At 41.5% G+C, this 18,422-nt stretch overlaps 1 protein-coding gene across 5 annotated transcripts in view; it reads right to left on the bottom strand.

Annotated features, from left to right (window-relative positions):
• The window catches only part of ZNF236 (zinc finger protein 236), a 94,472-nt gene extending 92,677 nt beyond the window's left edge, over positions 1–1,795 (bottom strand). For 3 of the 5 annotated variants that reach the window (XM_064443123.1, XM_064443124.1, XM_064443125.1), the window contains exon 1: positions 1,609–1,686. In XM_064443123.1, coding sequence (XP_064299193.1) covers positions 1,609–1,669 — 61 coding nt within the window. In that variant the 5' untranslated portion in view covers positions 1,670–1,686. Of the gene's footprint in view, positions 1–878; positions 1,556–1,608; positions 1,687–1,735 lie in introns of those variants that run through there. The other 2 variants (XM_064443127.1, XM_064443126.1) reach the window with 2 other exon arrangements.
• Positions 1,796–18,422: the final 16,627 nt, after the last annotated feature.

Here is an 18,422-nt window from a genome sequence, read left to right as displayed (position 1 = left end):
CGTGCCATTATTACAGGAGCTTACACGCGTAGGATCCATGTGTACCCTCGCAAGGGCTACTAGAGAATTAAGTAGACGTTTTAGTTAAAACAAACTTTAAAAAAAACCCCTCAGCTTCCAAAACTGGTAACAGCCAAAGCTCTTCGGGTCTTTCTTTATACACTTAGTATTTAACGTTCAAAAGCTGAGATCAATGGCTCCAACAAAAAAATAAACTACAATAAAAACTTCTGGTAGAAACATGTGGACCATTTGGCCTTCCATACTGGAGAAGACATTTTACCCAACTTCCCAACACTCATAACAGCACAGATATTTTCTTTTTTTGCCTGCCAGCACACTTCAATTCTACGAAAAGTAGTCTACAGAAGGCTCACCTACACATTCCTCTTGAAGAGCCAGAGTTCATCTGCAAGCATTCAGAAAACCAGACATTGTAGATATATACTGAAAATAGTAATTAGCAGACTTTTCATGACTGAAGTAATCATGGTACTTGATTGCTTTATGAAATCTCTCCCCACTCTACGAGGTGGAAAAAAAAATCATCAACGGCTACATGCCTGTACTTTAGGAGAAATCACTGATGAGGGTTTCAGTTCTACCTGAAACACAGTATTTTTGCAGTTTGTGGGCTTTATTCAGATGCTACTCACAGACCCCTGGTAACATCGGCAGGAATGAAGTACACAAAAGAGCCATAAAACTAACTAAAAATTGCTGTCAACAAAAGAAACAAAAACCCATGAAGCGAATCCTGCCCTGAAGTGTTCTCTAGTCATCAACGACACTAAAATGCAAGCAACGATTTAAGTGTGAGACAGACTAATACACGTTTGGGAAAGAAAACCGGGAGGGATTTTAATACAAATACTCACAAACGACTACAAAGGTGTTTTTTAAAGCCTCACAAAAAGGACGCCCTCCTTCTTGCAATCAGAGAGATGGAAGAGTTGAATCTTATTTTCACTCGTTTATCATCCTTTATTCGAAGCTCTCATTAATTTGTCCCGGGGGGAGGGGGAGGAAGCGAGGGGCGGAAGGACTCGGCAGCCTTCCTGTCCCGCCGGCCCCTTCCCGCGGCCCTCGCCAGCACCCGGACCCGCGGAACCCGCACCAGGGCCGACGGCGCCCAGGAGGAAGAGGAGGACGACGGCAGGGCCGCTGGCCTGGCGCCGACAGACCCTTGATCGCCCAGCAGCCCCGCCGCCGCCCGCCCAGCACTGGGCGGCAAGCGAAGGCAGCGCGGCGGCCGGTTCCCCCCCGCGCCCTCCATGGGTGCGGGGCCATGACGGCAGCGCCGCCGCTCGCCGGGAGCGGGAGGCTGCGGAAGGGTGGCGGGGCTCGCCAGCGGGCCGGGCGGGCTCCCCTCCGCCGCCTCCGTGTGTGGCGGAGGGCGCCGGCCGCTCGGTATCATTCCGCAGGGCCGAGCCAGACTCCCTCCCTCCCCTCCGCCCTCTCGCCTATACACTCACACAATAGACCCGGCCTTCCTCCCCCATATCCGGGGACTATATGCGGAGACCGCGGAGGACTTTTCGCCTTCTGGCGGCTCCCGCGCTCCCACCCCCGGGGCGCCTATCGCGCTCGCCCGGCCGCGCTCTTTACCTGACTCGGTGCTGGCCTTGCTAGTCTCCCTGCTGGGTTTAGGAGGCCGCCCCCTCGGCATGGCTGCCCCCTCCCTCCCCCCCCTCACCCCCTCCCCCCCCCCCGCGGCGCGCGCACACACACACACTTGGCAACGGCGGAGGAAGCGGCGGTTGGTGAAGGGGAAGAGGCAGGGGGCGGGGACCAGGGAGCGAGCCCGGCCCTACACGCGGGCCGGAGGGACCGGGCGCCGAGGGGGTACAGCGGGCGGGGGCAGGCCGGCCCGGGTAGGGGCGGGGGGGGGGGGGCTAGCGCAGCCGCACAGGGGGCCCACCAGGGCGGGCGGGGGAGGAAGAAGAGCGAGCAGGGAGGAGGTGGCGAACTCACGGCAGGGCCGGGCGGCGCAGGCGCACTAAGTGGGCCTCGCCGCCGCGGCGGGGGGGGGCGGGGGGGCGCACGGCGGAGCGAAAGAGGTCGCGGAGGGGTGGTGGCCGGGAGGCTCGGTTGCGCATGCGCCGGGGGACGGAGTGGGGCGGTGGGGCGCCCCGCGTGGAGGCTGGCACATCCGGGTACGGCGGCGCGTGCGCCGTGTGGCGGGCGGCCGGTGGAAGCAGGTGTGGCGGACCGGTTTTCCTGGGCGCGATGGTTCCCGCCCTCCGCTCCTGCATTCCGGTTTTAGCCTGAGGGGTGCATGATGTGGGAGAGGTGCATGATGGGGGAGCGGGGCTCGGCCCGATCCCGGGGTCGTGGCTGCGTCCCTGGCGGGGCTCGCTGCGCGAGCCCTGGCCGGTCTGTGGCCGCCTTGAGCTGCGCTGCCTGCGCCGTGTGCCAGGCCGGGGGGTCTTGGCGGTCCTAAAGGATCGCCGCTTCATTTAATAGCAGTTTTGGGGTACCGTAAGCCATAATACTTAGCTCTGTCACCTGTGACTTGGGTGTAGTGCCCTGTGGAAAGGCATCAGTAAAGGTGGAGGTGTTTTTACTGAAAAGGTAGTTCCAGCACTTCGTGGCTTTCATCGGCTCCAGAGGCACTGCTGTATGTCATCTTAGAATTCACAGGGCATCAGCTTCTGAAACGAGATTTTTGTTACACCTCTTCCTTGCTAAATAAAACTTCTAATACAAGACGCTTTAGATCGGTGACTTGATTAATCTTTTTTCATTATCTCAATAGTTGGGCCTGTTTAAGATTCTAAAGCTTTCTCTGAGTTTTATTTTCTTTCTGTGCTTTTTATATACCCTTTTAAAAGGGTATATTTCTGTACAAAAGGAACTGCTATGAGTATAACGCCTACAGTGATAAAACGACCTTTTTTTTTTTTTCCTCCCTTGGCTACTCAGTCTTCCACACAAAGATTGATCCAAAACCCACTCCCCACTGAAGCAGGTTGCTGAGCTGTTGTAATGCTCAAGTTCTCGTTGCTTACCAGGATACTCGTTTCTTCCTCCCCCCATCCCATACAGCCAGCACCTGGATGGTTTCTTTATTTGAACCATAGATGTTTCAGTAGCCTGTATTAAAACGTATTTCGTATGATGTAGGTTTAGTTAAGCAAGCTGGATGACCCTGTCCTCATTTAATTCTTTAATGCTACTTTTTGTAGTCTCTGCAAATAGTGTTAAGCAGGTACTTCAGATCATTGATCAAAACAATAGGGCAGGCTGGGTAGTGATACCTGTAAACTATAGCAGCAAAGCATTGCTGGATAGTTCTTTCATCGTTGAATGTTAATTATCACTTCATTAATTCATTTATCTTGTTCTATTGCAAATCTATGTGGCTATTTTTTCATCAGTTCTAAGTTAAATGACTTTCAGATGCCTAGTTAAATTACATCTGAAAACTTGCCTTTAGCTACCAAATTTAATCACATCAAAGAATGAAATCAGGTTTTTGGAATGCAAGGCTTCATTTCTTCCTGAAGGCTAAGGTTGGGTAAGCAATATTTAGACAATTTCATATTCTATCTGCCAGTAAAAAGTGTACCATATTTAATTTTCTCTGCAGAAGTGCAGCATTGTAGCAGAAAGATGGAAAGGAGGACTGAAGCTGCCGTGACCCTTGCCCTGAGGCTCATGTGAGCCGACTAGTCACTCCAGCCCAGCTGCAGGAAGGGACAAGGCAAAGAGCAGCAGTGGCCTCTGGTGGTTATAGGCTGGTTCTGTGCTGAAAATTAAGATTGCCGGTTGTTTCAGCAGAGAGCTACAGCCTACAAGTACATGAGACGATGTGATAGCTGTTCACGTGATTTCAGTTTGACCCTAGGGATAGGGCTCAAAAACAAAGAACCCCAGCTGAATCAGTATCCAGAAAAAACTTTGCACGAGCTCGTTATTTTAACTACTTATCCTGATATTTTCTAACTTTGTTATCAGGATTGTCTGTATTTTTTGTTAAGGCCTTCTGCTTTAGGAGTAAGAACTTTGAATCTTGAGATTTGTTTCAGTTTGAAAAGAACACTTTCATGTGCCTCTGTTAAACTAAACTGAACTAAAAAAATTTTAGAATGCACACTTTAGAGGAATGTAAGTGGGATTGTATGTGCAGGCAACTTCTATCTGTACTGACAGGAATGAAAATTGTGCCTCATTTTTCAAGTCTAATGCAAAAGCACATTATTTTCTATTTCTATTTTTTCTAATTTCAATTTTAGCTTTCCAACACTATTGTTCCCTGCATGTCTTCAGGGTTCAGCAGCAGTACATACAATCATGGTTAATTTTGTACTGCAAAAGTGTGCGTATCATCTGTTCCAAATTTATGCAGTGTGTTTGTTGTTGCCTATCAGTCTCCGAACACTTCTGCATCACTCACTCATTTTGTACAAACCTGGCTCTGCATAAAAGTAGAAAAAGACATCAGATTTTACTTCAGCTCCTCAAGGAGCCTGTGCTGCTTGGAAACAAATAACAATTTATGAAGAGTATATGGAATAGGTGTTGTGGAGCATATGAAACTAACTTTTTATTAATAAGGAAATCCTGTGGTAAATCGTATGCTTAAAATACTGTCTTTAACTTTACGGCCATTTTCAATCTATTGAAGCTGCTTGATCTCTCTGTAATTTCCCTTCTTTGTCTATGTGATTGACATATTTTTCACCTGCACTTTGCAGCTCCTGGAGGAAAGGCACTGCATGCATAGCTAAAACTGTTGCTGTAGTTCTTAGTGAATCTATTGTCTACATTTGCAGAGATGCTGATATTTCAAAATATTTAAGAATGGTTGTATTTTGTAAATAATAAAATAACCTATTACAGTCTTCCTCTAAAGTCTCTGGTGTTAGTCTAGAGGTGCTACACAGGAAACTTCTCAAGTTTTTGGGTGTGCTCTAGCATTGCAACCCAGTGCCTTCTCAGGTGAGAGTCTAGCAGACCATTACTCATGTTCTGCTGTCCATGCAAAAGGAAACATGGGTCAGTTCCCCTAATGGAACCTGTAACATAAGACAGAGTGCTAGATGGTTGGCCTTTAACTCTTCCTATCATTAATTTTATCTGGTATCACTAATTTGTAGCAAGAAAAGCAGCTATAGTGTCAGCCTTTAAAATATGCAACATTAAAAGTTATGCCTGTTTTTTACCTACAGATGAAGAATATAGCGACAGAGAGAGTAAGGTTAACACAAGGCCACAGAAAAAATTGAATTCTAGGTCTTACCACCAACTAGTAATACTGGATGTGCTACCAAATTTTAAGGCAAACTGATGAAATCTGGTGAACCATCTCGGCAAAGCTACTTATTAAGTGCAGTACTACTTGCTGTTAGAGTTGTCAGACCCTTACTGTTGTAAGATACTATTTTCATTTGCTTACGGCTTTGCCACACTTGAACTGTTTGGACTAAAATTCCTGTGGCAGCTGTCTAACTGCAGTTTGGGTTTGGCTGATTTGAACAGACTGCTTCTATTTGTCAGATTATGTTTTAACATTTGTTTTCTTTTTTTAAGAGGACACATGAAATTATTTGCTGCACAGACCTGTGAAACCAGTGATTGAAGCTTTTGACTCTAGCTTGGACTTTAAGTCAGGATGAGTCCATTTTTCTCTCCAATAAAACTTCAAGTTTATCCTTTTTATATATGTTTCAAAAAAATTTATCAGAATGTGCTCAATAATTTTTTTAATTTTTATTTTAAGGAAGTGGGTCATCTAACAGCTCTCTGCCCATATTTTGCAAGCTGAGGCAGTACAGTGATTTCCCGGAGTTAAAGCTGTAGGTGTGTACTACTCCATGCTGGCAAAACCCTCCACAGTTTGCTTAAAATCATGACATTTAAACAAGCATAACACTTTCTGAATTCTGATGTTTTAGCTTTCGCACATCTGAATGCTTGTGAACTAGAAAAAAACCTAATGAATGTACCGTGGTTTATATCATGGTTTGACTTTAGGCAATGGCATTTTAAGAAAAAACAGTGATAATTTTCCTAGCATGATGGAAATACTGATACACCAAAGTAGTTCTGTGTTCAGCCAGGGGTGAGAGGAATAAAGCTCATTGCAATATCCTACATACACAGTATAGCCAGGCCTCCATAGAAGGGTGTTTCGATAGCTATACCAGCACATTTGCTTACTGTAGGCACAAGAGAGTACACTTGGGACTGACTTACACCTGTTGCCAAAGTAAAAGAAGTTGTACCAGGAAGAGCAACTTTATGCTTGTAGGATATTACCTGATCTAGAACCTGCAGTAATGTGGAAATGTCAATAAAATCAGCAGTCTTCTCTCATATTACTATAATAGCAAAAGCTAAAATAGACCTGGTATATATTTAGCGTATATGTAATTTTTAAAATTATACTCTGTGAGAACTGCAGTATACATTTTTTATGAAGAATTTCACTAAAATGTAGTTTTCCGATGTTAACATATTAGTTTCTACAGAAAGATAAATGCTTTCTGCTTTGCTGGGTTGGTTTGTTCATTTATTGAAGAAAGGGCGCCTCCTACTCTTGCTTTGCTTTTGTGTGGCTAAAGAACTTGGGTTTCCTGCACTGTCAACTAGCACGCTTCTAAAGGTGCTATTCCAGTGGAAAATAGTATTTTGATGAAAAACTAATAGTCTGTAAAAATCTAATATTTACACTCATTACAAAAAACATTTAATGAAGATCAAAAAGGCAAATGAAAATATGACTAGAATAATATCCGTAAAATTTTCATTGGCAGCCATAAGGCTGCATGTACAGTTCAGTATTTTAAGAGAAAATTCAACATAGTGAGGTAGTATACTGTTGTAATATAGTATATTGATATAGTTCAGCTGTATTAAAGGTGAAATCTTAGTGTATTTTAAGACCAGACCCGCTAATCCAATGAGAACAACACCGAGTCTAGCAGCTTCTTTTAATATATGCTACTGAACTTAGTTATCTCATATCTGTGTGACTTTTACCTTCTGCGAGCTGGGCTTTAACTCAAACTGGTCATCTAAAGGATAGAAATTACATTTGTTAGCGGTGTTGGAGTTCTAATTGGATTGCTATGAATTCCTACAAAACCCTGTTAGCTAGGTTGGCTCCTACACTGGGATTTAAAGGCTCATTCCATGTTTAAAACTAAACACAGATATCACAATTTTCTTGTGCAGCTTTCCTAAACGTGCAGTTAATACTATGACATTGATCAGTCTGAGGCTCTATGACTAGAGCTGTGTCTTTTCTATTGCATGTGATTCTCCCATTTTTCTTCTATTTATGTAATGTATACCCTGTGGTGCAGGAACTCCACCGGCTGAACTGTATTTTCTGTTTGTGGGTGTAACATGCATGGAAGAAGTTCCAGTCCTTCAAATACAACCTGCTAATCTTCCAGCAGCTTTGCTGCAGGGACACCATAGTATATTATCTGCTCTAGACAGTATGGGGTGTTGGTTCTGCTTTGCTTTTGAATATTTTTTAATCATTGGTCAGAAGTTTAATAAGTTTAATGATTTATTTTAGTGACTTTAGTTTCTGTGTTGTCTGTAGTCCCTGAAATTGCAGCCTCTGAGTTTTCTCTCTGCGTTTTCTTTGTGTGTCCTTTTTTGGGCTAATTACATGCTCCTTGTGGTTTTATGATCATGCATTGTATAATTTTAATCTGACTTTTTGTGGTTGCAATCTTGCTCTCTATTCTCAGGTAATAATGTAGGAGTCTTCATAATCTACTAGGTTCAGTGATGCCTCACTGTCCTTGGCATTTAATTTCCTGTTTGTATGCTGCCTCATCGTGATGTTTTATGATAAACTGAGGTTTGTGTTTTCAGTTTTATGTTGCCTTTTTTTCCCTTCCTCCTCCTTCCTCTCCTCTTTCCTCTCTTCTTTCCCCTCCAATTTCCTTTTCCCTTGTCTACAAGTTTTGGCATGATAATTTCATCTGCTCCAAGTGCATGACCCCAGACACAAGGTCCGTCCGTCATCTTATTTTTCTTCATAGTATACCATGAGCGATTTTATGTAATCTTGTAACTTGCTTGTCTTCTCTGCTCTGTATTGCTTTTTGATGATTTTTAGTGTTGAGGGTGGGTTCTTGGGCAGGTTTTTTGCTGTGTTTCTATGCTTTTCCTATGTTACATGCCAAATTGTCTTTGAGACTGCTCTGTTGGAGAGCTACTGTCCATATTGCACTTGTCTGTGTCTCTTCATAATGTTAACATGGAGCTTTTGTGTATTTTCATTCAACCTCTTGCAGCTTCCTTTATATTTCTAGTTTATGAGGTTTTCAGTCCAACGGTTACAGAATTCAGCTATCTTTTATAATTCAGAAACATACTGGTCTGTTGCTTCCCCAGATTCTTGACCAGTTATTTTTTTTAAAAAAAACCCAACCCTTTCATTACTTCTTAAGAGAATTTAAAATCCTAGAAGGCATCTAAAAGCATGAATTTCCCAGGTCTTCTCTTGGTATATCCAGATGCTGTTGGAATATGTAGAAGTCTTTAAAAGTAATGACCAAGATATATCTTTTCAGATGTATTCCTACGTCCATTTTGTTGTAAAGAATGCCCGGTTACTAAACATATTATGTTTGTGTCTCAGTGAGTTCATGATTTCACGTCTGTGCAAGAGTAAACTCGTTTCTGACACGTGCATGTTTCAAACGGTGAAAGGAAGAGTACAGGCTCAGGACTTTATTCTGCCCTCCACACATAAAGACCTCTCCCGCAAAGCAGGTTCTGAAATGAGGCTTTCCATTCATAGAAATTACACTTCACATATTTTTTTTTTTTCACTCTGAAGACTATGTTTGGAAAACTGGTCATACTGTATTTGCTTGTATTTGGACACGCTACTGAGCCCTGGTATCAGGATGCTGTGTAGACTGTAGAAGTTTGACAACTTAAGTGCACAGGAATTGTTTTTCCCACAAAATTTTCAATGGGAACAAGCTTACAGACCTTAGAGCTAGACTATGTATAGGAGTTACCCTGAAGTAGGAATCTAGGTTAAATACTTTGATCCTGAGGAAGAAAAAATAAAGTTTTCCAGCTTCATTTGGGAAGGGGGTAGATCTTAGCTGCTGCAACCAGTGCTAATCCATACTTTATTTAGATAGGTAGCTAAGCAATTTTTATAATTTCACAAGCGTATGTTTTTCCTTCTTCTTGATAAGAGTCTGTCACGCTGTATCACGCACACAGGTATTTATTAATATAAATGAGCCCACAGTGAGAAAGCACAAAAAGAAGTGAATATGTACTTGCAGGGAGGATGGGAGTAAGAAAGTAGGCAATAATTCTTTCTTGAACAACAGAAAAACATTGCATTTATTAGAAAAATCTGATAACAGTATTTCTGTTTCAAACAGGCTGACTTTTTCTAAGTCAATATATATATCTGAACGTTCATGTCTAGAAATTTTGGAAACTCCTGTGATAGCAAACAGTACAATGTAATTAATTATTTTGTGGTTTTATAGTGTTAATTCTTGTGAAGGAGCATCACTGCATACAGAGTACTTCTGGGGATGTAGCTGCACATCATGAAACATTTGGTGGCTGTTCTCACTTAGGAATTCCCTCCTTACCACTGTCATTGATTTTTCCTCTCTCCACAGCTTGCCACCCTGGGCTGTGCTGGCATGATTGTAAGGACACACACACCACACACCCCCCATATTTTAAATAGATCATGGAACCAACCCCATTTTAAAGCACATCTATTGTTGTGCTTTTGGCAAGCACAATAATAGTCATGCCGAACACAAACACCATGTCCTCAGCCAGATATTGAAGCTGCAAAAATCAGTGTCAGATTTACTGGGAATTGGGAACGTTGCCTTGATACAGTAAGGCCATAGAAGAGGGTTCATAAGGGAACTGGGCTTCTGGCACTTAAAACCAGGAATATCATGAGTGAGCTTGTAAATGAAGAAGTGGTGAGAAAGCCAGGAGGTGCAGAAGAAAAAGTGGTTTGAAATGGAACCTGTGGTGCAAGTAACGCTGTGGGAATTCAGATACATCAGTCAGGGGAGAAAAACATCAAATAGGACGAGGAGACAGGCTGCCAGATAAAGAATAAAACGTGGCAAAAAGAAGTGCTTGAAATCCAGGATGGGGGAAGCGAGTCTAGCCCTGAGTGAAATAAGTGGCACAGTACATGTATCAGAAGCTTGACAGAAGAAAAATAATCCACGGAAGATTGTAACACCAAAACAGAAACTTTGGTGATGAAGAGGAAAGTTGAAGTAGGCCTTCCTGGTGGTGATGTAGTGTTATATATTTTTTAAGAAGTAAAGTCTAATTAAGAAAATCCCCACTTCATCAAGCAACATTATGAATCCACATGGACTGAAATTTGAAGCCTAAATTTTAAAAAAAGTATCATTGGCTTGGTACAACTGCCCAGCAAAGATGTTAATAATGGTTTCAGTATCCTAAGACCCTCAAAGAAGCAGCCAAAGCAGGGTATAGGATAATCATGGGCCTCCTCAGTTACCTGCAGCAATCGGTCAAATACTACACCAGACCATAACACAGAGATCACCATCAGTAGCTGTGTGATGGGCAGCTGGTTGGGGAGAGCCCGGGAGGGCCTGCAGCCCATGAGCTGGTTCAGAGCAGCACCCCGGGGCTGCCTCAGAGCCCCATGGCTGAAGGGTTGTTCTGCAGCGGCTGCTGTAGCATACTCAGCTTCAGCAGTTTTCTGGGAACAACTACAGTTGGGCTCTCTCAAAAAGGGGAACTGTGTAAAAGAATCACCATGTTAAAAAAAAAGGTCAGCTAAAATAATTAATCCTCTTAGTTCACCTGGAACTTATTTAGGTCACTGCTATGTTGGAAGCATGGGGCTAATACACCCTGCTTATGAAGAAAAGTGTGGGGATGGGCAAAAAGACCCCTGCATAGCTAAGCAGAAAGTGCCATGCATCATGAAAGCAAGAAGACACTCTTCAAAAAACTGATGTCCATATTAAAAAAGGATTGTAAATTCTGGCAGGTAACATGTAAAAGCACAATAAGACAAGACACAAAGAATTTTGAGGATCATCTAGCAGAAGGATTCACAAGTAACAATAAATCTTTCTTCAAATGTATCAAAAGCAAGAAGTAAGCCAGAGTCTGAAGGGCCATGATGCTAATCATGGTATAAAGAGCCCTCAGGGGAGAGTTAGGCCATTGCAGAAGAGCTAAACTAATTATTTGCATCAGCACAAGGAATAGGGCAGTTTCTGGTCTAAAGTCTGCTTTGTGAGAGACTCCTCAGAGGACCTACGTGGAGAGGAAGTGACTACAGAAGACAACACATGGAGCAAATAGAGCAGAGCACACAAAGAGCAGCACATCACCGGGACAAGGTGGTGTTCATGAGAGAGTTCAAAACGAATTCAAGTCTAAAACAGTTGGATGGCTCCTCAAACATGACACTGGGTAACTTCTTGCGCAAAGCTGTCTTGGCACCCAAGGACCAAGGACAGCTGAAAATCTGAAGGCAGTTTTTAAAAAAGTTTTGAGAAAAGACCTGTGGAACTACAAAGCTTTTAGGCATGACGTCTGTACCATGCCGATTAGCTAGCAGGAACAGAGTCACTGAATATCTTGATAATATGATGTTTTTGAGAAAAGCCCTGTTGGCTTCCCTGAATTCTTATCAACAGTTATGTGAATAGCTGTGACGTGGTTGACACAGCTTACTTGGTTTTTCCAAAAGGCTTTTGAGAAGCATCTTATTAGAGGCTTTTAGGGAAATATAGCACCACATTAGGAGAGGGAATATCCTTGAATGGTTAAATGGCTAGAAGACAGGAATAAATGGTCAGTTTTCACAGTGGAAGTTGGTGACAGATGAGGTTCAGTAAGATCTATGGCAGGGCATTTGCTGTTCAACATGCTCATAGATGACTAAAAAGCACATTAGCAGTGAGGTAATCAAGTTTGATGATATTAATTTATTCAGGGTAGTAAAACTTAGTGACTGAGCAATAAAATGACAGCTGAAATTCAGTGTAGATAAGTGCACAGTGATGTACATAAGGGGAAGAAATCCTAATTTCACTTACATGAGCTCTGAGCTGACTGGAGTGAGTTGGGAGTTATGATAGATAGTCACACAGAAACATCACTCAGTGCTCAGTAGTGATCAAAAGAGTAAATCAAACGTTAGGAGCCATTAAGAGAAGAATGAAGAACAAAAGAGAGTGTCACTCTGCCGTTATGTAAATCTGTAGTTTCACCGTATCTGTAATATGTTGTGCAGTTCTGACCTTGTCCTTCCATACCACCTCAAAAAAATACAAGGATCTGGAGAAGATTTAGTCAAGGTCAACAAGGATGATCAGGGATATAGAATAACTTCCATTTGAGAAATGATTAAGCTACAACTGTTTAGGCTGAAAGGAGATATTTTCACTGACAAGGAGCAAGCTACAGAAAAAGAAACCAAGAAGAAACTAAATCATTATTAGGGGCAACAAATAATAATAATCATCGTAATAATGAAAAAAATAGAGTTGAAGGAAAAGTCGAAGTGTAAAAACCATTAAAAAAAGGAAAATAGAGATACTAAGATACTAAGCAGAATACCTCAGAATTGTTGCCTTGATTTATCCCTATGTAACATGAATCGGGTAATATCACTTTTATGAGAAGAACAAATTATTTTGTAATAGCATATATCTGGATTCACTTTCCAGGCATGCAGTCAACTGCACAGAAAGCTGATGCCAACTTTTCTTGGGGGAGAACAACTGCGTGCTCCTCTTCCATGTGAGTTATCTGCCTGAGCTCTCTAGGTCATCAGCACAAACATTCATAATTATTTTATTACCAGAGAGGTAACAAAAATGGGTTATCATTTTTGTGGACACATGAAGAGAATGAGATAACAAATGATGGCAGTTTGCTTCATAATTATTTACTAAAGAGCAGAGAAGTGTCAAGACTTTGGAGTCGTGGTTTAAATACTTCATCATTTAAACGCCTGTTGGCCCCCCAGTATTTCCTTCTTTTTTTTCGTCTTAATATTTGTTCTTTTTTACAGTGCTCACTGTCATTGAATGCCTTACTGAGCTTGTCTATCCTTCTTCTGGTTCATACAGCCCATTGCTACGCTTCTGTCTGCATCATCCTACCTACTTTGTCTGTGCTTGCCTTCCCCAGTGATCTTTTTTTCACTCCTGGCCATCTGTCAGAGGTAAAAAACAAGTGGAATCTTCAAAGATGTTGGACACAAAATTGTAATACCTTTCCACTTACGTCAGTGTGTATTGTCTGATTTTTCTGGGGCTCATAGCTTGGCCAAGTATAGACCCTTTCTAGGCAACTTCAAGTGAAATGCTGCTAATTTTCAAGTTATTGTTTCAAGGGATGTAGGTAACTGATTTTTAAAAATGAAGTAACTGAGAGAGAGTCCATATGAAGCGAGCGATCTGTTATCCCCCACATAATTCTTGAAAATCACAAAAACATTTAATCTGAAACACTGACTCCATCTTTTTTCCTTTGGTTTAAATCAGAAGATGACACTCATCCCTGAAAAGATCAGCCCACACAGTTAATTTGGCAATGAAATTGAAAATGGTCTTATAATGGGAAAAGTTAGACAGTCTTAACAGCAGGTGTCAGTGTGAACTCTGCCTGTATAATTAGGGGTGAAAACAATCTGATTAAGAAGTTTCAGTGCCATCGCATGATACCCTGAGTTGTGGACCTTGAAAGCTCATTTGTTATTCAAAAAATAGTACTGTCCAAATACTGTTGTTTCGCATGTCCAGTATGTATTAACTAGTTACAATATCATAATCAGGCTGTTTTTCTGTCTTGTCAGCAGTTTTCACCAGCAGCGGTACCATAATGAAAACTTTGAAATCAGACCTCTGAAAGCAGCAAACAAAGATGAAAATGTGTGATGTTATATATTATATTTGCCTTATAGAAGAATGTCCTAAATAAGCCATAAGGTTGATTGGAAAGACAGACTAAACTCTGAAAAGGCAGAAACAAAATAAAATATAACTTTGAAGAGATTTGAAGAACTGTATAGTCAGTGGAAAAAAATCTAGAAAGTCACTGAAGCATGTAGTAATAAAAATCAATTGTCTGCAGAGCTGGCTGAACAAATTGTAAGAAGTTAATGAAATGAATTAAATTAGAAACACCTGGTAACTCGTAAAGTAGAGTTGGGTTTTTTTATGGTGGAAGAAATGAACACTTACTTTTATCTTGAAATCCATTTAGGTATTCCCTCTTGCCTTCTGCTTTTAGCCAATACCATCCCACATATTTCTGTGCTAGGTGCAAAAAGATATTTTCTGTTATTGCAGATCTTTGGAGTGCCTACCTATATTTCTTCTCCAGTACAGGTGTTCCAGCCTTTACACTGTTGGGATATTTAGTCTTCACTTTTTCTGAGAAGAGAGGCATAGAATTTTTTGTCAACACGATTGCTTAAAAATCTGGTTTATGTGACAGCTGAGGCTAATCACAGATCAGGCAGCTGCGGGTTTATTCTGTACTAGAGTAGATATGAGATAAAAATCTTCCAGTCAAACTAAAAGACATATGGAAGATAATTATTCCTTTAAAAGTTCTGCTATACGTATATACATATATATATATGTATATGTGCAGAGGAGCAAGGCTGGAAGGCAGCCAGGTTCTCCCAGCTGAGAATTCCCCTGGCACTGGGGGACTCCGCAGCTGGCACCCCGCCTGCTTCGCTGGCTCCTGCCTGGCTCCACTCCTGTGCCACAGAGCTGCCTGTACCTCGCCCTTCAGCTATACTGAGCTGGTGTATGTCGAGAAGCTTTCACCAGTATTTAGGACAGCGTGAGTCTGTCCTGAGAATCAGTGATCCATAACTGCCTCCATCATTCAGTCTCCTCTGCACCACCAAAGACATTTCATCTTTTTGGTGGCCTGTTTTGTATGGCTCCCGTGGTGTATTGCCTGAGTGACTCCAAAATGGGAATGTATTACCTTCCCAATCCCTGTAAGGTAGAGAAGTTCTGCTACTCCCCATATTGCACATGGGGAATTAAGGCAGTGTTTTGTTTCTACTGACTTTCAAATCTGTGTTTGAATTCAAAGAATCAAATGTCTTGAGCTACGTCTGCATGGCTCGGAGAAGCAGGAGCTCGGGTATGAGCCAGTCCTGCTGTCTGCCACAGATTTCTTTTTTGGAGAGGCACCTTGATTTTTCAGATGAGAATGAAAGAGATAGCAACATGCAGGGAGTCCCCTGAGTACTTTGACTCTGGCCCCAAGTTACAAGACAGTGTAAATACAGGAGAGATCTGAAAGCCAGAGCTATTACAGCAATTAGGTGTCCATAATTTCAGCGCAGCACAGCTAAATTTTATGAGATTGGGACTCAAGAGTGGAATCCAAACCCCAGAATTTGGGGACTAGACAAAGTCTAACCCAAAAATGTTCTGAGGAGCCTGTCAAAATTATCCCAAAGGTACTAGTAATAAGTAGATTTGTCTGAAAACTCGTTCTGTTTGGGACTTGCATAGCTATATCAAGACTGCAAGGTAAGAATCTAGATTTCCTCTGAGAGTAAGTACTTACAAGTAGGAAGGGAACAAGTACACTTTGGTTGTGCTGTACCTTCTATCCTAATGGCTAGAGCATTTAGCCTGCAAATGGGAGACATGGGCCCTTCCATTTTCTCTCTCTTCAGCTGGAAGAATTTAAATTCGGCGTCTCTTTAGGGCTGCTTTAACCATTAGGGTACTTATGATATGCTTTGGGGTGTCATCATCGTATTGCAGGCTTAAATGGATTGTACTGGAGGCAGAAAGGAAACGTAATCCTGTAGCCTAACGGTTTAGACATTATGGACTGGGCTGTAAACAATTTGCCCAAAACAAAATAGGAACTCAGTGCAGGAGCAAGAATTAATGCTCTGGTCTCTTGGCTTCCAGGACACTACTTGAGGTGGCAGGCACTCATTTCTGGTTATTTAGAATATCGAATATTGACATATTCTGCCTTTATATGTAACTCCAGCCTGACATTCTGCATGTTTCTGACTTTAGCTGAATGCTGTGTTGCCTTTGTTGCAGTGGGATTAAAATAACAGGGGAAGGTGGCTTGTTAAAAAAATGGTAAAAACCGCCCGCCGTCCTTATCAGTTTGGCTATCAAAAGTGATTCCAATGGAATGAAGCTTTACTGCTTTGGTCTTTACTTCCCTGAAGCCTCCTACTTGTCCTCAGCAGTAGTGAGAAAGGGATAGGAGTACGTCTATACTAGCAAATCATTCCCAAGAATATTCCCAGGTACAGCAGCCAACTGGCATGGACTGACTCGCAAGTACACCAGTAAACAAACGCAGCCAGCCTCCAGAACAGGGTGGCTGGATGCAAATCCTTGGGTGGTAATGGTCTGTGGGATGTTCTAACTCCCAGACTGTGCCTGGGAATTGCTTGGGAGACGGCTAGTTGGTACAGGCCAAAAGCATGCCAGGGACCGCTCTAATAATTTCAGAGCAGACATATTCCAGTGTCTGGGAATGCTCACAAGCACTGTTTAATTCACTACCATAGACATAGCCTTAGGTTCACTGGTGTATTCTTCAAACTGTTTTTCAACAGTGCGAAGATGATAAAGACGGGTGATTATTGGTGAGGAAGCGTTTAAAATTAAATCCTGTCTCAAATACCTGTTTTGTTGTGAACCTTTTCACTCCTGAGATACACAAATTTATAGTCTGGTTCGGGATTTCTGGTCTTGTAGTATTTATCTTGTCAGTGCAGCCAACCTTTTAATGACTCATAGTAACATAAAATATCTTGAAGATGTCTACAGGTTTAGAATTAATGCTGTGACCTTTAGGGCAAATTTAGGAGTAGATGACTAAATTTGAAGTGCTTTGTGTCGTTCTTAATATACAGGAGCAGTCTTCTGTGCAGTCTTCTCTCTCCAAGACTTATTGTTGTCTTTGATACCAGTTACTTATTTAGAAGATGATATAATTTTAAAACTATAATTAGAGGGGCTTAATTTTGGGCACTGGTTAGCATATTATCTATAGCTGTCATTAATACTTGTAGCTAAAAGCATGGTTTGCTTATGTAATGGTACTAGGCTGGCAGCGAATCCCAGAAAAGAGATAGTTTTGAAAGACCTCCAGGTTTTGCAAAACATTACTTGGTTTTCTTGTGCAATTAACTGTGCTTATTATATAGGAATTGAGTAAAATTATCACTGTGTTCCATATTAACTTGATACAGAAAAACTGAGGCAATGATTAGGTGTGAATAGGGATTGCCTGTTTGAATTATCTTAATTTGTTAATTATCACAGTTTTAAATCTTCTAATTCCTACTTCCTAAAATCTATTTGTAAGCATCCAACACATGAAAAATAACTGATTAGCCTTACATTGAATTTAACTTCTTTTGCTGATTCTTACAGTCTTTTGATTGCAAATCTTGTATGAGTGAAAAAAAGGTGGGGGTTTTAACCCATCAACTATTCTTTTCTCTTGGAAAAGAAAATCAACTCTGCATAAAGACAGCAGAAAGAATTCAGCTTTAACCTGAATAAAATGGTTCCCCTTTTCTCCAAGTTGTTTATTCATTCAAGTATCTTTATCTGAATTGCTCTTTACTTACAGAACTAATTTAAATCCCCTGAGCTCACAAAAGGTCAGACAAAAGCTTCTGTCACAGCCCTAACGCCCTTCATGAGTCACTTTGTATTTTTATGGAAGTTTTTTCAAACCATGATGATAAAGGAGCAAGGCCCTAAGAGGATCACTCTGAGGATCCCGTGGTCAGTATATTGTAGGATGTTGTCTTACTTTTTAGTGAAGAAATTATGTTTGCGTATTTCAAAGACTAAGATTTACAGAAAATTAGCACATAAAACTGTAGTAAGGCAACGTAAAGGAGGCAGAACAGAAAGAAAATGGCAGCTTTTATTACAGCATATTCTTAAAAGGCCTTTTGGTATCCAACTGTTGGAACAGGTCTGCAGCATTAGATGAGATGGTGTCATTGCTTGGGCAGGGCTGCATTTACTAACACACAAAAAACATGGAGTAAATATTAATTGATACAAGCATTTTTATTATAAAAGTGAAGCAAAGTAAGCAAGCAATAGAAAACATAATTCTTCAGTTATGCTATACCCTACCATCAGCTGAAAAATGTGTTTTTAAAACTCTTCCTTCCAATCTGTTTCAGCATCACTGATTCATTTAACTCCCTCCTGCTTCTACAAATAACATAGTCTCCATGTTGTGACATCATATTCTAGTGATATTCCAAAATATTGTGTGGTTATTAATATAAAGGTAGTGAAAAGAGACATAAAATTATGTAGCAAACAAAACTAGGGAAGATGGTTAGAAGACTCCATTTTTAGATGTTATATCTAGATCTGAATTATCATCAAACCACC

Source organism: Phalacrocorax carbo, chromosome 2, assembly GCF_963921805.1.
Source record: "Phalacrocorax carbo chromosome 2, bPhaCar2.1, whole genome shotgun sequence".
Lineage (NCBI taxonomy): Eukaryota > Metazoa > Chordata > Aves > Suliformes > Phalacrocoracidae > Phalacrocorax > Phalacrocorax carbo.
This window is presented reverse-complemented; position numbering and strand designations above follow the sequence as displayed.